General features: G+C 45.7%; 1 protein-coding gene across 1 annotated transcript; it reads right to left on the bottom strand.

Moving 5' to 3' along the window:
- Window positions 1-440: 440 nt before the first annotated feature.
- On the bottom strand, window positions 441-23,670 carry c2cd2l (c2cd2 like). Its single transcript, XM_070983748.1, has 15 exons — window positions 23,354-23,670; window positions 22,646-23,089; window positions 13,153-13,248; window positions 12,799-12,918; window positions 12,195-12,305; window positions 11,528-11,641; window positions 10,155-10,254; window positions 9,935-10,067; window positions 5,610-5,674; window positions 5,227-5,348; window positions 4,565-4,736; window positions 4,367-4,459; window positions 3,857-3,990; window positions 3,067-3,280; window positions 441-2,518 (listed from the first exon to the last, which is right to left on the bottom strand). The coding sequence occupies exons 2-15, from the start codon at window positions 23,003-23,005 to the stop codon at window positions 2,268-2,270; spliced, it is 2,085 nt and encodes a 694-aa protein (XP_070839849.1). The 5' UTR covers window positions 23,006-23,089; window positions 23,354-23,670; the 3' UTR covers window positions 441-2,267.
- Window positions 23,671-23,972: the final 302 nt, after the last annotated feature.

Here is a 23,972-nt window from a genome sequence, read left to right as displayed (position 1 = left end):
AGGCGATTGGCTGGTGTTTTCAGTGCTCCTTGTGAATGGGTCATATCGTTAAACGTCGGACATACAAGACCAATCGAGTATCTTCCCTCCTACAAGTTTCCCTCCTACAACTCGCTACAAGTTTTTGGGCGCTTTTGCAGATGAAATGTGCAGTGAAAGTAAAGTAAATCTAATGAATGAATGAATGAATGAATATCGGTGATGTCTGGTATCTACTATCCGATCACATCAACATTTTACGTATCTTTTGAGTAACGTTACAGCTGGCCTGTGAGAATAACGAAAGCCCCAGCACAAGTGAAAGTAAGAGCAGATACACTAAGAAGTAGTGGGTCATTTCAACGTGAGTAGCTCTGCACAGACATATATTGCATTTACCTACAAAAAAATCCTAATGAAATTGCCATAGTACAGGTAAAAGTCAGGTACAGACTTGTAGGTGATGCTTCAAAAATAATTTATTTGCAATAAGTTAAACATTTCAAATATAACAACAGAAATCATACATATTTTAAATTTCGCAGCCACTTTCTGTTTCACATTCCAGCCATATATACCATATATAATGTGCCTTTGGACAATGAAGTGGCTTTGTTCATTTCTTCAACATTTTGACTTGGCTGGAGTTTTGTGAAGCACATGTACCTGTCCTCCAGAGTCCTTCTGATAACAGTGGCTCCACCTCTGTCATCCATTTGAATAGCAATCCTTTTATTGATGTGAATAAACCTGAACATTCAATCAAAATCATTTAATTTGGTTGCTCTGAAGTCCCACAATTAATGCAATCAGTTAAAAGATATTTAATTACCTCTGACAAAACACAAATGTCCAAAAATGTATGTACATTTTTACATACTGGTGCTGTTTGCCTGAAGCATGCATCAGGTTTCCTCATATCTCTAGTTGCTTGTAGCAATTTCACTTCCAGCCCTGAGTGTGTCAACTTTACTCATCACCTTGTCATAACTTTGGAGATGCTCTGCTCGCGATGCCTCAGCAGAGCATCTCTGAACACTTCTTGAGACCTCAGTTCCATTTATTTCCCAATATAAACTACAGAACTGTTGATACTCAGACTCAAATTTATTAAAAAAGAAATGCAGTATGATAATGCTCTTAAATATTAATATGGTATAGTTTTGCTATGTTTAGCTTATGATTATGAGCTGATCACATCAGCATTTCCTGCAAATGATTTTGCCTTAAACCCAAATGAGGCATTTCACACAACACATGCATCTTGCTGCACAGTAATGACAGTTATTGCAATCATGAAAAGTCCATATGAGCATCAACTGAGGTCTTGAAAATGTGTTGTAGTGGAGTAGAGCAGGAAATGAAAAGTTTTGTTTATTTTTTTAACTGACAGAAAAATGTCAGAATCTAAAAAAAAATGTAAGCTCATTGGCGGCTTGAGGAGTCTGCTAGAGACCCCGGCTGGTCGAAGTTTCGAAAGCAAACTGAAATACATCATGATATTCCACAGAAAGTACCTTCATGAAACAAAAAGTACAATAAATGTGTAAATCTTTACTGCGTCTTATTTAAGATACAACATTGAACAACATTCTAAAACCAATGTATAAGCAATTATGAATGGACTTTACAGCTAGTTTAAGACTGATTTTTGTCAACTTACTTAAAAACTATGTGCTTAAAATTACACTTGCATGGGAAAACACACAGCATGTCTCTATTTTACAAGGTAATGCAACTATGATGAATATTTTTTTGGGGGGGTGGGGGATAAATAGCACTTGTTTCATGAGAACCACATAATAATAAATTACCTTTATACAACCGAGGAATTATAAAACTTTCAAGTCCAAAGTGCAACCAACAGCATCATACTGGCATTTTCTATCATTAATAAATAGTTTAAGAGCGTTCCCCCCATCAGTCACAATCAAACACTCCAGCTATCATGTGTGTTCAAACAGGAACAGGACATATTTTAACTTCCTCTTCGCCGAGCAGCAGATTTCTCCTCAAAAGAAACAGACTTCATAATCACATTTTAACATCAGTGACATGATGAAACATGACTTCTTTCCTGAAGGTGCAGTAATTTCTCTCCAGAGGAAAAAGCCCTCCCAGAGGTATCCTCCTTTCAAGTTGTACAGGTGATCACCCGCCTGGGGTGTTCGACCTGTCAAAGACTGGACTCTTGCAAGGTTTAGTTGTCCTTCTGACAGCAATAACAGAGGCCTTAGACCAATCCTGTCACAGTCAGGATGACCCATGTCCAACCCTAACAGTGGTGATCAGTTATCCAGCGAGCTCGCTCCTCCGTTGGTAGCAGTGGCTTTGCCTTTTGATTTGCCTGACGAGCGGAAAGAGAAGCGCTTGATGAGACGCCGGGAGAAGCTGCCTGACTTCTTACGGCTGCTAGCAGCTGCAGCAGCAAAGTTATTGCCCATGTTGGAGATGTCTTCGTGGGATTGGCTTAGACAGGGCTCTTTCTCTCGATGTCTTCTGCGGAACAACAGCTTCGACCCACTCTGTAGAAAGCCAACTAGAGGAAGCAGACGGAATACATTCATGTAGTTAAGTGGCATTTCATGATTGCAGTATTGGGACCTTGCTGAAAAACATCAACCAATCATCCAAATGTTAGATTTATGAGGTTATTCACGATGTTCAGGAGAGAGCTCCCTTATCTAATTGACAAGCAATTTGAATTCAGCACTCACACATTCAAAGCCACTTTGGTCTGTTGGGTGTATGCTGCAGCATGGCCTCCAGAGGGCAGTAGCAGCACTTTAGAGTCAGCCATGTTGTATGGCCTATGAATCACTCAGTGCTCTACTGAATATTTGATGTTATATAAGGCTATAAAAGAGTTGCTTGCATGTGAAATATACTGTACTAGAACAGCACTGAGTTCTGAAAATATAAATAAAAACCCATCTTACATACTTAAAATATATGCTTCACTGACAAGGGAAGTGATCATATGCAATCAATCAATTAGCAAAAACAATATTTGAATGGCTGAATATTGTTCTTCTACAATTAGCATAAAACATTACCCCAGGCAGCAAACTATGACCACTGCACTACCTTTATGGTCCTTGAGACTGCGGGTTTCCAAGGCACCGGTGGAACCAGTATCTGATTCCACATCGTCCACAGATGGACGCTCCGACACGTCCGAGGGTGTGGTTTCATCTGGGTCCTGGTGATGCCCCGAGCTGTAATGGTTGCCGTGCATGGCTGCGTCCATGGCTGCAGCGTAGCCGCTTGATAACACACAGTCGTCCTCTGACAGCGGAACCTGATGAGTGTTAGATCTCCAATCAAATTGTGTCCTTTTACAAATTTTAGAACAACTAATTAAGGGGTTATATTAGATGTAAGAAGAGTAACAGAAGTGTGAACACTTGTTATATTATCTGCAATCATTCTTACACTTTCAACATCATGATAGCTGCACATTCCAGTGCCTTTTGTGTCAGGTTTCAAGCGTAGCCTCTTGCACTGAATACATTTCTAAAGGCTTTGTGGCTAAAATCAGGACAGAAGACTCACATTCCAGTATAATGTGGCCCAATGGGGGGCTGTGACTGTGGACCAAATTTAGATCAGAGTCACTGTGCCTTGCTCCACTCCACATCACTGTACTTCAGATTCCTTAAAAGTACGTTTTCATGAATGGTATGTCAATCATTAAAAACAAAAATAGCCGTGCGTGTCGCTGTAATCCTACTGATGAATGAAGCCTTCAAACCGAAACAACAGCGCTGAAATAAGCGTCATGGCAGACGACTCGCTCGCTGCCTCAGTTTTGTTTTACCTGTGATGGCACACATTCAACAAGACACTATGTTTGACACAGTTTCCGCTGTCTGACCTTTGACACGCCCGAGATGATCAGCGTGCTCCTCTTTGTTGGTGTCTTCCGAGCTGCTTTGGAGGCGGACTCTGTCAGCTGCCGAATGGCCGTCTCTGCAACGGGATCAAGGCCATTGGAGAGGCGGCTGCTCTCTGAGTAACAACAACACAAACACTGTATGTAGCTCAGGACTATACTATAGACACATAGAAGAAAAACTGTATTGTATCTAACTAAGAGAACACTATTTTATGAGAACTCATAGAGCATATAGTTAAATGTACCAAACATTGCTGTGTTTCTCAGACTTCAAGGCAGAGTACCCAAAGTACTCTGCCTTGTAAAGCAAGTCGTGTCCTCGAGTTAACCTGTTAGAAAACGTTAAGGTTTTTGCACAGGAGTACCTGCACAGAGAGCGCATGATGCGTACTGAAAAGTGCATTCCTCTAATCTCGTGTTACACTGCAGCTTGCTGCTTATCCTACTTTGCATTAGTTATGTAAAACAACGTCTGGCCTCTGAACTCACTGCTGGAGAGGGGACTGCCTCTGCCATCTGACAGGATGGTGGGTTTCTTCTCAGTCACCTCCACTTTGGACGGCGAACGCAAAGGAGATTCACCTGAGAGACATCGCAACTATTTTAAGTCATTGTTAATATCATCACTGCATTCCTTTTTCTCCCATTGCACACCGAACCTGGCACAAGACTTTACTCTGCGTTTACCTGGACTGCGTTCCAGTTTGATTCGTGACTGGACGGTGGTGACGGTGGTGACAATGGTTCCGTCTGGCATGATGGTTCGGTCCACATCGACTTTCTTGGTGGGTGTGAGTGAGGAGCGAAGTGGCAAAGCATTTTGGCTGCTGCGAGGCTCCTCTGTTTCCACATACAGCAGCTGGAGGAGTAAAAAAAAAAAACAATAAATGAACTTTTCAATTAGCAAATAGAATGTGTAAAGGGAATGGGCACTTCATTAGAAAGAGTGCACTTTATTTAAGAGGTGGGCACTTTATTTAAACTGACATCTGGACCTGCAGAGACAATTTCAGATGACTAATGTAGGCATGAGAGGTTGCAGGAGATTTACAGGAGAGGAGAGGATGTATCAACATGAAATCAGCCTGCAGAGATAAAGCAGATGATATGGAGAAATATGGAGATGGAAAAAAGAAAAACAACGGCAACAAGTTGGCTAAATTCAGGCATGACAATGTATCAGCTGTTACACAACACCGCTGCTCCTTTTGTTGTGAATCTTTGTTTCATTCCAGCTTGCCTGGTGTTAGATAATGAAGCGTGATGTAACTGCACACTTCATAGCATGAGAATGGCTTTGACAGAGTTTTCCATCATTTTACAGAAACGTGCTGCATCTTGGCGCTCACCTCCGCTGTGACAGTTGCGTTCGGTGCCAAGCCGTGGCCGGGGCTTATTGACAGTATGTGCTGTCCGGTAGGAACTTTGCACCGGGGGTCCAGGACGATGGAGGCATGGCCAGGCAGGAATTCTATCCAGATTAAAACAAAAAGAAAGTCTTGAAATATTTGTACAAACGGCATGAAAGCTGTTCCTTAAATGTTCTGAGGCCGCAACGACAGCATCTCCTGACATGTTGTGCATCCCAAAAACGCTAACAAAGATTATTCCAGTGAGCCTGCCAGCAGTGCATTTCAGGCATAGATGATTTTGCTTAAGCAGTCGAAACATTACTGCTGATCAGGTTTCTGAACAGCAGCCAATAGTAAATTGCGATCAAGAAATGCCTTACGTTCCCGTTTGCCATTCCGCTCCAGAAGTCTTACTCTCAGCTCTTTGGTTTCTAGGCCCAGCTCCCTTCAACAGACAGGAAACAACTGTGTTAGTTAAACTGGACTGGTCATTTTGTTACACTCATAGCTTCTACTGAGGTTCTTCAGTGAAGATTCGAATATCTGTCGTCACATTTTATGATGTCATCACCTAAAAAAATCTTGAAGTCCTTGAACAAAATCCCCAATTTCAGTGATACATTGGATGAAATATGTTAGTGGGTTTTTTTGTTCGTTTGTTTTAAATAAAATCCGTCAGTTTCATCAACACAAACACATGCAAGGCAGCAGGCTAATCCATCCATCCATCCATCCATTATCTTCCGCTTATCCGGGGCCGGGTTGCGGGGGGAGCAGTCTGAGCAGGGACGCCCAGACTTCCCTCTCCCCGGACACTTCCTCCAACTCTTCCGGGGGGATCCCGAGGCGTTCCCAGGCCAGCCGAGTGACGTAGTCACCCCAGCGTGTCCTGGGTCTTCCCCGGGGCCTCCTCCCGGTGGGACATGCCTGGAACACCTCCCTAGGGAGGCGTCCAGGGGGCATCCGATAGAGATGCCCGAGCCACCTCAGCTGACTCCTCTCGATGCGGAGGAGCAGCGACTCTACTCTGAGCTCCTCCCGGGTGACAGAGCTCCTCACCCTATCTCTAAGGGAGCGCTCCGCCACCCTGCGGAGGAAACTCATTTCAGCCGCTTGTATCCGGGACCTCGTTCTTTCGGTCATGACCCAAAGTTCATGACCATAGGTGAGGGTAGGAACGTAGATTGACCGGTAAATCGAGAGCTTCGCCTTTCGGCTCAGCTCCTTCTTTACCACGACAGACCGATACAGCGACCGCATTACTGCAGCCGCTGCACCGATCCGCCTGTCAATCTCACGTTCCATCCTTCCCTCACTCGTGAACAGGATCCCAAGATACTTAAACTCCTCCACTTGAGGCAGGAACTCTCCTCCAACCTGAAGGGAGCAAGCCACCTTTTTCCGGTCGAGAACCATGGCCTCGGACTTGGAGGTGCTAACTCTCATCCCAGCTGCTTCACACTCGGCTGCGAACCGCCCCAGCGCATGCTGAAGGTCCTGGCTCGAGGAAGCCAACAAGACAACATCATCCGCGAAAAGCAGAGACGAAATCTGCCGGCCCCCGAACCGAACCCCCTCCGGCCCCTGGCTGCGCCTAGAAATCCTGTCCATAAAAATGATGAACAGAACCGGTGACATAGGGCAGCCCTGCCGGAGTCCAACATGCACTGGGAACAGGTCCGACTTACTGCCGGCAATGCGGACCAAGCTCCTGCTCCGGTTGTACAGGGACTGTACAGCCCTCAACAGAGGGCCTCCAACCCCATACTCCTGGAGCACCTCCCACAGAATGACGCGAGGGACACGGTCGAATGCCTTCTCCAAGTCCACGAAGCACATGTGGACTGTTTGGGCAAACTCCCATGAACCCTCAAGCACCCTGCGGAGGGTATAGAGCTGGTCCAGTGTTCCACGGCCAGGACGAAAACCGCATTGTTCCTCTTGAATCCGGGGTTCGACTATCGGCCGGATTCTCCTCTCCAGTACCCTGGAATAGACTTTACCAGGGAGGCTGAGGAGTGTGATCCCCCGATAGTTGGAACACACCCTCCGGTCCCCCTTTTTAAAAAGAGGGACCACCACCCCAGTCTGCCAGTCCAGAGGCACTGTCCCCGTCTGCCACGCGATGCTGCAGAGGCGTGTCAACCAAGACAGTCCTACAACATCCAGAGACTTGAGGTACTCAGGGCGGATCTCATCCACCCCCGGCGCTTTGCCACCGAGGAGCTTGCGAACTGCCTCAGTGACTTCAGCCCCGGTGATGAATGAATCGACCTCCAAGTCCCCAGTCTCTGCTTCCTCTACGGAAGACATGACAGAGGGATTGAGGAGATCCTCGAAGTATTCCTTCCACCGCCCGACAATATCCCCAGTCGAGGTCAACAGCTCCCCACCTCCACTGTAAACAGTGTTGACAGAAAGCTGCTTCCCCCTCCTGAGGCGCCGAACGGTTTGCCAGAATTTCCTCGAGGCCAACCGGTAGTCCTCCTCCATGGCCTCCCCGAACTCCTCCCAGACCCGAGTTTTTGCTTCTACAACCGCCCGAGCTGCCGCACGCTTGGTCTGCCGGTACCCATCAGCTGCCTCAGGAGTCCTATGAGCCAACCAGGCCCGATAGGACTCCTTCTTCAGCTTGACGGCATCCCTTACTTCCGGTGTCCACCACCGGGTTCGGGGGTTGCCGCCACGACAGGCACCGCCGACTTTACGGCCACAGCTATGGACGGCTGCATCAACAATGGAAGTGGAGAACATGGTCCATTCGGACTCAATGTCTCCAACCTCCCTCGGGATCTGGTTGAAGCTCTCCCGGAGGTGGGAGTTGAAAACTTCCCTGACAGCGGGTTCCGCCAGACGTTCCCAACAGACCCTCACGGTACGTTTGGGTCTGCCAAGTCTGTCCCGCTTCTTCCCCTGCCAGCGAATCCAACTCACCACCAGGTGGTGATCAGTTGACAGCTCAGCCCCTCTCTTTACCCGAGTGTCCAAGACATACCGCCGAAGGTCAGATGATACGACTACAAAGTCGATCATTGACCTCCGGCCTAGGGTGTCCTGGTGCCACGTGCACTGATGGACACCCTTATGCTCGAACATGGTGTTCGTTATGGACAAACTGTGACTAGCACAGAAATCCAATAACAGAACACCACTCGGGTTCAGATCGGGGAGGCCGTTCCTCCCAATCACTCCCCTCCAGGTGTCACTGTCGCTGCCCACGTGAGCATTGAAGTCTCCCAGCAGAACAATGGAGTCCCCGGTTGGAGCACTTTCCAGTACCCCTCCCAGGGACTCCAAGAAGGCCGGGTACTCTACGCTACTGTTCGGCCCGTAGGCCGAAACAATAGTGAGAGACCTATCCCCAACCCGAAGGCGCAGGGAAGCGACCCTCTCGCTCAGCGGGGAGAACTCCAACACATGGCGGCTGAGCTGGGGGGCTATAAGCAAGCCCACACCAGCTCGCCGCCTCTCACCGCGGGCAACTCCAGAGTAGAAGAGAGTCCAGCCTCTCTCAAGGAGTTGGGTTCCCGAGCCCAGACTGTGCGTGGAGGTGAGCCCGACTATCTCTAGCCGGTACCGCTCAACCTCCCGCACTAGCTCAGGCTCTTTCCCCCACAGTGAGGTGACATTCCATGTCCCCATAGCCAGAGTCGTTGTCCAGGATTTGGGTCGTCGGGGCCCCCGCCCACGACTGCTACCCATTCCACATAGCACCGGCCCCTTCTGATCCTTCCTGCGGGTGGTGGGCCTACGGGAAGGCGGGCCCACGTCGCTCCTTCGGGCTGTGCCCGGCCGGGTCCCGTGGGCAAAGACCCGGCCACCAGGCGCTCGCCTGCGAGCCCCAACCCCAGGCCTGGCTCCAGGGCGGGGCCCCGGTGACGCCAATCCGGGCGACGTACGCTTCCTTGCTTTAATTTCTTTCATAAGGGGCTTCTTGAACTGCTCTTAGTCTGACCCGTCACCTAGAACCTGTTTGCCTTGGGAGACCCTACCAGGGGCATTAAGCCCCGGACAACATAGCCTCTAGGATCATTCGGGTACTCAAACTCCTCCACCACGATAAGGTGGCAGTTCAAGGAGGAGCAGGCTAATCCAATAAAGGCATAAAATAATGATGAAATAATAGTTGTGCCTTCAGGCTGATAGCAACATTATGCTATAATAGAAATAGCAATGATGCAGGTACATAATGTGATCTTTTTTTAATAACTTGAGTAATATACTATAATAGTATTAGAGCCAAAATAGATTTTTTGTTATTGTGGTTACATAAATGTAATTTACGGTGCTGTCAGACTGCTGCTAAACCTCCCTCCCTTTGTGTTTGTGGCAAATAGTAAAATATTAATAATATTAGTGTAGCCTAATCTTTATCTACAACTGTGCAGAAATTCAATGGCAGTTTCAATGTCTCTTTTCCTTCCTCAGAGAATTAGCTTGGCCTCACCCGCAACCCATTGTTTTAGGTTAGGCTTGATGTCATAAAACCTGTCTCTGAATGTTGACCTTCACAAGAGAATTCACGACTGCTGTGAAATCCTGATTGGTGCACAGAAATGATGGCACCACCCTCACCACCCACTTTTCCCAACTAAGCACCTGAAGCTGACTGAGAAAAGACACTTTCAGGGCCTTCAATGTTGACACGAATGTACACAATCATGACACATTAACAGCAGCTTTGACACTGCAGATGCCGTCTTACAGAGTAAGTTCTTCACTCCATTCCAGTGGGGCGTTGGCGCTGCTGGGCACAGACAGGAAGCGGGTTGTCCTCTCTGTGGAGGGTTGGTCCAGGCTCAGGACACAGCACAGCTCCCCTGATCGAGACCACTGACCTGCAAAGGCACAGCAACACAGTGAGAACTTGGCAATCAGCAGGAAGCTGGACGGAAATGATCTGACGCTGAGAGAGAATATCTGACCTTTGGTTAAGGTCACCCTGAGCTGCCGGAGCAGTAGTCGTCTCACCAGAACGCTCTGGGGGACAGGGTTCAATCCCACCGACAGATGGTCCATGGAGGCCTGGGAGTGTGCAGAAAGAGGGTTCAAGTCAACTTTATTCAAAGAGCTTCACAGTTAATCATAAAATACAACAGCAAGAAAAATTACAACAGCAAGAAAATTTACAATTTTTGAAACTCAACAATAAAAGCAACATAACAAATAAAACTGAATATAAAAGGCAAAACAAATAAGAAATGCCATTGCAACACCTTGTTAAAATCGCCAGCCTACACAAGTAGGTTTATATAAAGTTTAAAACGTGGTACAGACTCAGCTGACCTGACAGTGAGGCGGAGGCAGTTCCATTGTACTGGAACTAAAGCAGTGTTTTCAGTCTGAACTGTGGGACATTTAAGAACAACTGTTCTTAATCTTGGTTTTAACAGTCATAGGCAACAATCTGAAACTGACAAATGACATGACCAAGGGGGTGTTCCTATGTTTTGTTCCTTTCCCTTTTCCCTTAGTGTTATTTGTCTGTCTGAAGCTGGGTGTGTGCTTGCACTCAGCTGGCTCCGCCTAATCAGCAGCGCACCTGGGGCGCATTAGGCTGATGAGTACTGGGTATTTAAGGATGGCTCTTGGTTCTACCTGTTGCCAGATTGCCCTGATCTCTCTGTGATTTTCTAGTTTGTTCCCAGTTGCCTGCCTACCAGCCATGTCCAGTGTTTATTGAGCCTCAATCTTTCCAGTGGTGTTCTTTTGTTACTTTCTTCTTCTGCTCCTAGAGAGTGCTTTTTTGTGTTTGTGTTCTCCACTACTTTTGAGTGTGCCTTTTGTTCACATTTATTGTATCCTTTTGTTTCTTTGAATATCACCTCCAGTCTGCATTTTTAAGTCCTGAAAAATATTTAAGGTGAAAGCCTAACAGGGGGACCATATACAAGGTGAACAAGATGAGGACCAAGGACTGAACCTTGTGGTACCCCACAATGAGCCCCCAAAGAGACAAAATCATCAATAATCACCCGGAAAGATCTCTCTGTAAGATATAAGCAAAACCATCAGAGGGCAGCTCCATCTACGCTAAGTGCTTTAGTCTATCCAGCATGACAGTGTGATCAATAGTGTCAAGGGTGGCAGACCAGTCAAACAGTATAAGAACAGAGTGATGGCCAGAATCTGCATTGATAAGAATATGATTAGTGACTTTCAGCAGAGGTATTATAGAGGCTTTCCTGGCCTTCAGATTAAGGCCAGGATCTATCATACAGCCTTCAGTCAGAGCAGCTTATTTATTTCAGTCCTCCTTTGTCTTACTGCTTACAGAAAAAAAAAACACATTTCTCACCACAGGACTGGACGCACAAGTCTTGAGGTTGAGGACCATGGCTGGCTGAGTGCTGAACAGAGTATCCTCTATCAGTCCTTTAATCATGTCCAGGTCTGCCTCACCCTCTGTGCCCTGAGAAGACAAACAAGCAACTGATTCCTCTCTGATGATAAACCAATATGTGTTGTAGCAGCGGAGGTTAATAAACTGATTTATGAACACAAACTGGGGCTCGCCTTGACTACAAAACATACAATTTAGACTTTTCTGTTCTTGTTTTCATATTGAGTGCATATCCATGAGAGCTGTCTTCGGTAATGAAAACAATTTCCTAAGCTCAATACTTGTTTTTTTCCTTAATTTACTGACTTTGTTGCCTTCTCAGACAAAATGAATTAAATGACAAGCACATTTATGCAACGATATTGAAGAGCGGCATTTTCCTTCATGACTCACGATGAGATTAATGGGGTGGAAAGTGACTCACATGCAAAACATTACATGTTGACTGAGATTTATGGGGTCAGTCTCAGAAAAAAAACATTTGCATACTGTGTGCCTCCTTTTTTGAATGCATGCAACCTTTCAGTCTCTAAAAACTCTAAACAGTCTCAAAACTGAGGCCTCTGCAGACTGCACAAGGCCGACATATCAGATCAGTGGTATCCGCATCAGATGTTGTCACCTGTCTCTGCAGTTTGCATGGAGACACGGTCAAAGTGAACGATGGCTGCTTGGAAAGAGTCCAGGACATCAGCAGCCCCTCGTCCTCCACCTCCTCCAGACACACCGCCACCTGATGGAGACAGATAGGGGAAGCAGGGGCAGACAGCAACTTAACAGACGTGAAGTTACAGAATATTACAAGTATTCCAAATTATTATTTTTTCATTATTTACTTGAAGAAACACCAGGTAACATTTGGCAGGGTTATTTTATGACACAGAAAATGCTGTAAAGGTGCAACAATAAAAGTTTCTCATAATGGTAGATGGTGGCATGTGTGACATGCAGATGGAAAATCACTTGCAACATGATTATCCATAAAGAAAGAGAGAAAACAGCCATCACTGAGACAGGAGCAACAGGGTTGACAGAGGCTACTGATTCTCATAACTAGTGAAATATACTAAGATTCCACATTCAGCGGCAGAGATGGCAGGACTACACGTGATCTTTAAGAGGGGAATTTACATATTTGAATAAACAATGCAAATGATGCTCTGACATTTCTCATTTGTTTCAGTGGCCTGCCCTCAAATGTGCAAAAATCCAGGTGCGTTTTGTACCTTTGTCACCATGGGTGCTATAGTGATCTGATAGGTGTCCATGGAAACGGCAGCGGGTGACTGCTGGGTGACCGTCACAGGAAAAGTCACCGTGTCCACCCAACATTTACAGTGTAGAACCTGTTGAACAAGAAGAGGTTGACAAAGGACAATACTGCGATGGGGGAACACTAACTTTGTCTTTGCCTATTAAAATCCCCGTCTTCATCTGAATCTCACTGACACAGATATTTCCAGGATTTTGTGTTGCTCCAGTTAAAATGTACTGGGTGGATGACTAAAGATGCCTGCCTTAGGAGCTAATCCCTGCATGTGTTGCAGCTGTGACAAACATCAACCACAAACACTACCTACCATTCGGTGTGCCGATTGGTCAACGCAGGTCACGCTATCTATGGCAGAGGCAGCAGTTAACTGGAGACTGCTGTCAAAAGTGATCTGGATGGAGCTCTGGAGGAGACAGAGGAAGAGAACAAATGTCCTAAATATTACATAAGAGAATGAGGAGAGACACTTGGCAATGACATGAAAGATTTTGTACCGCAGTGATGCAGCCTTTAATGCAGCTGGTTAGCAGTTTGCAGCCCTTCTGCATCCTTTGTTAGTGTCATGAATTTTAAGCATGTTTGGCATCAGAACTGCACTGAACTTTGTTCTGTGATTGGATGATCACTCACACGTGGTCCTGATCACGTCGTTTGCATTCAATGCTTATACAACAACATCACAGCAGACAGCGAGCTGTTTCTTTAGGTGATTTTTGCGATTGAATCAACATTATGCATGCCAAATTCTCATCACTACAAGGTGAAGCTGTTAAATCTGCAGAGTATATACATGAATGGATAAACACACTCTTGTAACGAGTATGGCTGTAATGACCACGTTGCCATCAAACATGAGGTTAAGTCCAGGCAGCACTGTGGATTTGTGCACTCAGATGAATAGTGCCTGAAGATACTGGCAAAAAAAAGACAACATATGTTTGACTAAAGGGTGAAAAGGAGTGCGTTCAAGTCAACATGAGCTTCTGTAATAATGCAGAAGTGGTGGTTTCCCTCTCTCCATCAGGCTGCTCAGAGCACATTGTGCCTCAGCCTCATAACAGCCTCCATTATCAAGGCTGCATCAGTCAATGCTTAGTCATGCCCACAGCATGGCAGCTTTTACTGTATGAGTGTCGGACTTGGACAACATCCGTAACAAGAGGAATTAGTGTCACGGTTGTAAGGAAAGATTCACCAGAACCGTGGCAACACCAGTGGCCTACTATCACAGTGTGAGTGTGCCAGAGGATCTGTTTCAATAGACGGCTTTAACTGGCTCAGGAGATGCAAGTGAGAGAAAACAAATCCCCTATTGTCAGGGCATATGTTCCTCTAGGTCCAAGTCCAATCTCTATCAAACACAACAGCGGAGGCGGGGCAGAGGTGGGAGGATGATATAACAAAGTTTGCTGTGTGTGTGTGTCTGTGTGTGTGTGTGTCTGTGTTCCAGCCAGGAGGGCAGGAAGCCAAGTGCAATACTGCAAGCTTACGTAGTTTCCCTGGACCAACACCGCAGTCACATGATGACAGCGTACTACCGGCTGTGTTTACCTCGGTTGGCTGGAGCCTCTAAAACTGCTTGGTCACCCAACCGTTCATTACATCCAAAGTGCAGAACAAATATGATGTGTATTTCAGATTGCGAGCGCTTTAGATAAACCCGCTAATCACAAGGTTCTGATTGTGTGTGTGGCTCATCGATGTGCAAAGCTCAAGGTTTTTTTGTTTTTCGCTGCAGTCAAACCCCACCGGCATCTTTGCAGTGAGACAAATTAGTCGGTACAATGCTGAGAAAATAATTCTGAATGTCAGTGTTGTTTAGGACACCTACAGCCTGCGTAAGTGAGCATCTTTAGAGCAAAATAACATTACATTTTCACATCATTTTTTCCTGCATTTTGCCTTAATTAGAAATCTGAAGGTGTTGGTATAAACAGGAACTATGGGGAGAGAGAGTGGGGCATGACCATAAACTGAATATATGTGCATGTATACAAATAGTTGTATTTGTGTACTTTATACAGTCTATAGCTATGATATGCATAGATGTCTGTCGCTGGAATCAAACCAGCAATGTTGCACTTACATGGTGCACATTTTAACCAACAGGCTGCCAGACGCCCTCCAGGATTACAATTTTCATACCACAAAACCCTCAAGTCCATACCTCTATTGTTGACGAGTCATGGCACATTTCAGGCACAGATTTGTGCTTTTTGTGTCAAACATGCTAATCCATGACGAAGAGAAACTGACAACTTTATATTTTTGCGAACGACCTCAGGACACACGGCAGCACAGGCATGCCAGTCAAAGTCTCGCATGCCCGAGAGACGGTTGTGTCATCAGATATTCAGTCTTTGTTGTTTCTGCCAGGGGGTGCTGATATCATTTCCTGCAAAGAATCACTTTCTGGGCTGAACTAGAATGTCAGTGTTGTAAGATTTGGGGTTTGCCACAGTGCTAGAAGCGTACATGCTTTGAGGTTTGCTCAGAATGGTGCAGTCATCACGCATCATGTCCCTGAAATGAAATATGGTTGGAAAATATTTAATATTACATACTAATTTAAACCTTTAAGGTAAAGCCTTGAATATCTACCTGGTTCATGTTTTTCTACCCATTTTAAGGGAGTTCACTCAGACATTTTGGCCTCTGAGGTAGCCATCTGGTGCTCTGTGGTGTTGTATATCCTCCTGGCAGAGGCTACCGAGCTCACTTTGTCATGGAGAGGGCAAACCTAGGAGCATAACCACAAATTTGTTCTCGTGAACCACTACTGTTCAACTGCATGTGTGTGTGGACGGTATTTCTGGAGAGAGACAGTTCCTGAGGACATCCGTGGTGTCACTTCAGGTTTGTCAGCATCCCCCCTTTGGGTCTGGCTGGCAGAGCCTCTCAAAAGCATGTGGGTCAACCAGAAATACACTCCCCCTGTGGCTTTTGTTGACCCTCATCTTCCTTTCCTGACTTTTCCTTTCATAGTGAGTATCTGAGGTTCAGGCTACACAAAGGTGGAAACTTTGTGGTGCAGAAAAAGCTATTTCTATTGTTGTATTGTTTTTTCTCTTTCACAAAACACCTTTGGTAAATTTTTCAAAAGAAATACATGAAGTTATTCCTTTGTATTAAAAATATTGTGTCAGTTTGTCCCACCGTGCTGCAGAGTAGTGTGTGTCCTACTCTGTGACACGATAACAGCATTCATTTAATTCATTTCCCACCCATATTGCTTTCATTCCGCCTATAATAACATATTTTTTGTGCTTTCATGGCACAGAACAGACACATAATCATTAATTAGAGGTGTCTCCATCTCACCTGTTCACCCTCTCAATTTGAACAACCTGTATTTTATGTTAGCTGAAAACAAATGTCTGTATTGATGCTACGTTGTCTAAGATCTGGACACAATGTGAACCAGACCACCTCCAGATGTGGTCACGCAGATCCAATCAGGATGCACTTACACCTCCCATTAACATGTTTTATCCTTATATGAACAACTATATATCAGACTGCATTTTAATACCAGGTATAAATTGGGTCGTAGTGTCCCAGCTGAAACCTACAAACCAATCCACTCATCAGAGTTTTAACTAACTGTTGGTCTACACATAAAACTACAACATAAAACACTTTCATTAAAATTACAACAAGATGGAAGAAGACTTCTATGTCAAATATTTAAGATTTAGCTCCACTTCACAACTTGTTCAGGTACTACATCGTATTAGAATAATGCCTAATGTGTGTCTCCATTTTCAGAGCAGCCGCCCTGTCGATGAAAACCTTAGCTCACAGAGATTGCAACATCAAAGTAAAATTTGGTTGTTAAAGTAAAACTGGCTGCTGAATTTGATTCTCATCAGCTGCTGTGACTGAGGTCAGCTTCCTGCAAATGAGCGCGGAGTGCTTAACGTCCCCTGTCGTTGAGAGGAAATCTACTTGAGCAAAATCACAGGGCATTAATCATCTACCGGCAGTTCACAGTCAGAGAGGGAAGAAGTGAACTGTGGCCTAAAGCTAATCACCAGCCTCTTTATAATTGCACATCTTGAATGGACAGGGAGCTTCCTTCCCTGCAGATGCACACTCCTATGCTCTATTAGTCTTCCTCTCGCACCCACTGAACCCAGTGACGACAGCTTGGCATCATGTGTCAGCTGCAGATGCGCACACACTGTGGTGAAGCTACTATGATGTGCAGGTCTGAGGAGGCCAACCCGGCAAGTCCTCCAAGCCTCCTCCACAGACTAATCCGGCCGGGGACATCTGAGTGGTTCCATATCAAGTCCCCCTGCCAAAGCAAGATTATATCCCGAGACTTCCGCGCTAATACTTCAGCAGACACACATTTTCTCTGGATAAACAACTGAGTCATGCAACAAGCTGCATCATGGGATTAGTGCTGTCCAAAGGTGCAGGAGGTTCTTTTTATGCTGCAGAAAAGACGCGCGTGTCTTTATGTTCTCTGGCATATTAGCCTTTGGACACATACAGCTCAATCATTATCATGCTTAACTGCGCTCACTGAAGTGTTTATGGCTGTATAAGTAAATCTAGTGAGCAAGTAACTCCATGGAAATCAGCATCAATTAACCTAGCATGCAGACTGCCACACACACGCGTGAATGTGTGTTTGTGCAGCAAGAAGACGTCCTTCTGTTGACACTGCAGCATATGACCAGCTGCAATGAAGCCTCAGGCCAAATCTTTGGGTTACAGGGACACAGGGAGAGTGAGAAGGGGGGTTTTCTTAGCGACAATGTAAGTCATCATCATTTCACCGGAGGTAGACTTGACATATCTTTAGATATGTCAAGAACCCAGCTGCAACGCACGGCCAGCGCTGAACCACTCTGCTTTTCACCCTGTGGTTGCATCTGTCTCCTCTGATCTATATCTAAAGACAGGCACTCCGAGTGTCTCACCATGTCCTCAGAACTCTTGGACTTTATTTTGTGGAGATAAAAAAATAGTAAACTTTTGACTAAATGTCTTCAAAAAAGAAGCCGAACAGGGCACCGTCACTGACACCTTGTCTCTGTAAACCCAAACAATGATGATTTAACGTCTGCCATTTGCTGCTGTTTGCTGTATTCATGTGACAACTCCCAACCTCCCTGTCAGGATTCAGCCTCCCCCGAGCATGTTTTAGTCTCGTCTTGTTGTTTTGAGTACTGGACTTCAGGGGTCAGGGTCAGGTCTCCCCTCGGGGTCTCCCTTTGCCACGAGGGCACAGCATACTGACGGCACTCAAAATTAGCGAGACAGCATGAGCTGTTCTGTAAGCTAGCAGTGTTTACAGAGTCCCACATCAGCATTGGAGGGTTCCTGGCTTACGTCACTGTCTGCTGCAGTGAACAGAATATCGACGAGAGCAGCCGAACCAGACCTCTGAAATGAGTGCTGTTAAAACCTGCAGACAGTGGCCCACTGACTCTTACACAACCTTCATAATAATCAAAATGCTATATGGCACCAAGCACAGAGATGCAGCCCTGCTTTATGAAAAGCTTTATAAATAAAAACAGACCCTCAAGCACTTTTTTGTCCAGTCATGACTTTGTTTCTCCCTGATGATCGTCACCCAAATAAAGGCTACACTCGCTCAGTGACTGGGATACAATGGCTTATGTCACTGGTGAAGAAAACAGGGTCCTGAAAACAATATCATGTTTCACAATGATCTTTAGAGCGACCCAGTCTTAAAAACCCTGAGGTGACAGGCCACATTAGCAGGCAACACCAGTCTGTATGTCATATTAGCTCCCTTCCCACATCATTTGTTAATTAAGCATCAACTGTCTACATAAGATGCTGCAGCGAACTGGAAAACTCAGGATCTAGTAAGACTTTCTGAAACGTTTACCACAGTTCTCACAGGAGCAAAAACACTGACCATTAAATAAAAAAATAAAAAAAGAAAAGAAAAATAAAAGAATAAAAGAAAACATCCAGTATCTGTGGCCGGTGCAGGCCTGTCTATTCATTCGCACCTGCACTCACGCTGCCTGTGCGCTCATTGCAAGACCTTCCACAAGATGAGGCAGATATGTTTACATTATGATAATGTGAGGTGTTTTCTTACATCTGAAGGAGACACGAGGTCGTTGGATACAGTTAGCGATAACGATACGCTGCCCTCCAGCACACACACTCTGAGCCCACAGACTCTCGTTCAGCAGCTAACCCAGCAGCACAGTATCATGATTTCTTATTACAATATGGTGATAGAATAGATTTTCTGTCCGACACATTCACATCTGCTCACAGTCTGCAGAACATGCTGATGAACTGAATGTGAGAAGTGGCTTCTGTCTAATAGCTGACCCTGAACCAGAGGGACTTCAAATTCATTTATTGGTCTCTGTAATCAATTAGAAAATGGCCTAATGTGCCTTTATTGTTATTGATGATGACCAGATATAGACCTAGGGCAGCAACTAACGATTGCTATCATGATTGATTAATAGGCCGATCATTGTCTCGATTATAGGAATAGATTGACATTTGGGGGAAAATGCTTATTCCCGGTCCTGCTGCGAGCTAGATGACAACATCAATACCACTCTCTCTCTCTGAGTCTAGCTGGTGGTGACGACAAGCACCAGGAGGTCACAATACCACAACCTCATGCTCTTACACTTTGTTTTTTGTATGGATTAAACAAAGATAACAGGTTAATGATGATGGTTTGTCATTATCTTTGGACACAGTACCCCTGCTTCCATTCTTTATGCTAAGCTAATCGGCTACTGGCTCATCAGAACCACTGCCATGTAAGACAAATATATTTTTCAAATGACTAATTAAAAACTTCACATAAAAAGTAAAAAATAATTAAAACAATATAATCTAATGCTCAAGCAAACATAATGGGGCCTGCAGAGGAAACGGCTTCGCTGAATCTAGTTTATAGCTCCAACTTTCCATTCAACTTGCCTTTATTGGGATAAATTTCAACATAATTATTTAAAGACCTCTGTCAGCATCAATCTTAAATGCCGGAGAAGTACTTAGGTTAATGCTATAAAGGATTGGTGCTAATCCCCACATGATGACACTGAAGCCGTATCTTCATCGCACCGTGTTCCTCCAGGGAAGCTCATGTTTTTGTAGAAACACAATTAATGAAATGCAAGTGAGAGGAGAACGCAAGTCTCCGGGTCGGTTTTCCAAGCGGCCGCAGCGACGTGCCTGGCAGGCGGCGGGTGCTTACTGTATGTGAGAGGCAAAGAATGCAACGGGACTCGCTTGTGGCCACTTAATACTTGCCACTAACCCTCACAGCAGGTTTTTCCAGTCAGGTTTCCAGGTGAAGAGCCAGAAGCAAGCATGAAGCGTAAGTCTGAACAATACAGAGATGACTGGTTATTACAACACGTCACAACCACTCACTTTCACATTCGTTGCACCTGTCTGATGCTAAAAGGACAATATGGAGACCAAGCCTTTAAATGGCCTTTAAATTCCAAGACTGTCCCCTCAATCACTCCTCGACTGAGTCCTTGAGGTATTTCTATTTGACAAGACATGTTTGGAATTTAAAATCTCAGTGTTGCGCTAGGAGTTTCGTTAACAAACAAAGTCACGAGTGATTTGCATGCGTCCCAGACACATTCAGAATAACAGATTGCCCTGCACGCAGACACAATGACTAGCAGATATTTCATTGTGATGGGTGAGCTGGGGAAGCTTTGGCTCGCACCCTCACTTCACAAACTAAACACCACATGGACACACAGACACGGACAGCTTGTCTCGGCCTCCTCCTCCACCGGTGCATTTAACCAGTCTGGAGAATTATCTTACAATAAACAGCATATGCCTTATCGCTGCCGAGGAAAAGGCCTGTGCCTGCTGGGCCTTTAAAGCATTTTATAAGCCCAAAGGTCAAACAGCCGTAACAGACTGAAGCTACATGTACAAAAACTGTGCTCCTTTTTAAAAAAACACAAGCTCTTAAAAGCAGCATCTTTGTGTTTAGCGCTGCCAAAAGTCTATTTAAACTACAGCTAGGTTATATTGTGATTCATTTTGATGACATGACTGGCAAGGCGTCAAATACAGTTCTTTATATGACCACCAAAGAGCCGAACTGGAATCTAGCTCATTAAACACTCCAAAGTTCACCCGAGGTTCACACCGATGTTGAGGAGTTTCTTGGTTACTGAGAGGCACGAAGGTCACAATGGATCAACTAATTAGGCCACTGTAAGATAACTAAGCTGGCACACGGCAATTTACCACCACGCATCAAAGACAAGCAGCTCCAAAGAATCGTGCCGCTCTGTCCTCTGGCACGAAAATGATTAACACTTTGATGAAAACAGATATAAGCTCAGCAGGCTTAACGCTGCACCACTACTACACAGAGAAAACGCACACAGACTCACTGACCATGAAGGACTCACACGAAGAAACACAAACATTAAGTGGCCCCAGTTTTCAAAGCTCTGGATTTGTCTTTATGGGACAATCAAGTCCACTCACATACTTGTACAACAGTCATAAAGCTGAGGGCAGCAGGCAGTTAGCTTAGCTTAGCATAAAGACTGAAAACAGAGGGAAAAGGCTAGCCTGATGTCCAAAGGTTAAAAAAATCAGCAAAAACAGCAGAGTTAAGTTAATTGCTAGTACAGCTGACTTACATGGTTGCAGTCATAATCATGATATTTTTTCCAATACATGCTGTACATACAAGACAATACAGCAAATGTACACAAAGTCAAGTAAATGTTAATTCCATTAACTGCGTTTCACTTATATGTATTACATCAGATAAAGCGCAACACACACTTTCTAATTCCGATTTGTTCAGAATCGTTAATTTAGAAAACACACAATGACCGAATTGTCACAATACAATAACTCTGAATGAATGTTGATAAATGAAGGGGAACAACGTCATGTTTTACTTTCCCTCCTGTGTGATGTCTATTCGTGAGCAGAGGATCTAAAAAAAGTTGCAGATTTGTGTTGAACTCTGACCCTCAGTGAGCGTTTCTCCAGAGCGTTTGCTTGAACATCTGAGGGACGGCTTTCAATCAGGTGACCCTTCATAAATCAAAACCTGGTGATGATTGAGGATTGATCTGACCCCTTTGAACTCCCCGCCAACTCATGCCACACTCAACACACACACACACACACACACACACACACACACACACACACACACACACACACACACACACACACACACACACACACAGTTCCTGAGTGGGGGGTAGTGCTCATAGGAAACTGACTGCGTGGCAGACTTTGATTCACAGATCAAATGAACAATTTAAAAGGAGAAAGACCTTTAGGAAGTCACTCATGATAAGCCTCGAACACGTGCCAGACGACCGGCTGTACGATCTGCTGAACTTTGCTTTATGAGCAGTGAGAAGAGGTGAGACAACCGTTCCTCTGTGATCGAACACATCCATTCCCCCCCACAGGCCGGGGTACCAGGCTATTTTTACGAGGTGTGGGTGTTCACACTGTTGCTGGTCTTGCCTCTCTGCTCTTCTGTGCATTGATTCAGAGCTGTTACGCAAGGCTCTGCCCCCCATTCTCTGACAGATTAGACACTCCAGCTCCCACACCTCCACCTCCCTGCCTACACACACTTCCAGCGCGCATGGACACACCATCTGCATCAGCTTAACTATCTATGCCTCTGCTCAGTGGAGTAACTTCAGGTGTGTTCTTCTACACACTCACACTGTTTATTCAGCACCTCCTTTGCAATATGAGGAGCTCCACCTCCACAACACTACACCTCCACAACACTCAGATGAACTTACCCCATGCCTGCAAGCTTGCTCATTCAGAGCTTTGACCCAGGTTCTCTGCCAATGCTCCCTGAAGGACTTGAAGGAGAACAGGGAGGTCAGCAAGCCTTTCACCCCGTCCTCAGATCCTCCATCCCGGCTCGGGCGCAGCTTCAGCAGGAAGCTCCACACACCTCTAGCCCAGCTGTGGTGGGGCTGTATGAGGGAGAGCTGCTGCCAGGCTGGGTCTCCCCCGTCCTGCTCCCCCGTCTTCCTGGCTCTCCGCAGCCGCAGCAGGGTGAGCGAGTACTGGAGCAGCCATCCCAGCACGATGAACACGGAGGCCAGGAAGAGACCCACCAGACACAGCCAGCCCAACTCCCGGAGCTCCATCACCGCCTCCCGGAGCCTCTCATATCACCAGGTCCAGATGGAAATGTCAGGGCTGTCAGTCAGGGCAGGTCAGCTCCCTTTAACCTGCGAGAGGCAGCGATCAGTGTCAGTCATCTTGTTTCACACACAGGTAATAACTGAGGAATACGTGGAGGATACACAGAGATGGAGGCTACGACCGCATTAACTTGCTTTAACACCACTTGCGTGTGTGCATGTGAAGCAGAAGCCCGTGCATTAAAACTGCGTAGATACCTGCCAGGGAATCATGCACGAGCAGAGAGGACGATGCAGCGCAGGTGAACGGACCAAACTCCGATAATCAACAGCAGCTTCATCCCAACCTACCGTTCAGTTTACACGGTCCGAGCGGCGGGCTGCGGGTCATCGAAAGCAAGGCATCGGTACCGTGAAGCTGGCTTCGTGGCGATGTGCAGCGCTGCCAACGACAAATGTGCGCGTCCCATCTCCGAGTCATCAGCGGTGTGTCGCCTGGTGTCCGTCCGCTGTCATCTCCAGCTCAAAAACAAGCCTCCTGCTCCGGCAGCGCAGCGCAGACTCCAGCCGCTTTCAAATCTGCGCCCGTCGTATCTGACGCCTCCGTCACCTCTCCACAACGACGAGCTCATGCACGACAGAAGCGGCCCACAGGGGGCGCTGCAGGCGAGGACCGCACCAGCAACGAGGAAGTGAAATGTACAAGCTTCAGAATAAAAGCAGGAATTAATAAGTGTCATTTTTGCCTACGTCCACAACATATGTCTATGGTCCACAAGGTTTGATCACAGACGCAGTGAACATGTGACACAATGCGCTGCATGAATGAGCATGTTTTGGATTATTATTTTTGCACGCACAATATAGTTTAAGGCAACTTCACTTCAACAAACCACAATAATAACAAGCTATTATTAATAGCTATATTAATGCATCAGAAAGAATAACCCAATAATATAATACATGATGA

This window comes from Chaetodon trifascialis, chromosome 16 (assembly GCF_039877785.1).
Source record: "Chaetodon trifascialis isolate fChaTrf1 chromosome 16, fChaTrf1.hap1, whole genome shotgun sequence".
Taxonomy (NCBI): Eukaryota; Metazoa; Chordata; class Actinopteri; order Chaetodontiformes; family Chaetodontidae; genus Chaetodon; species Chaetodon trifascialis.
Note: the sequence above shows the minus strand (reverse complement) of the source record. Positions and strands in the feature narration are given on the sequence as shown.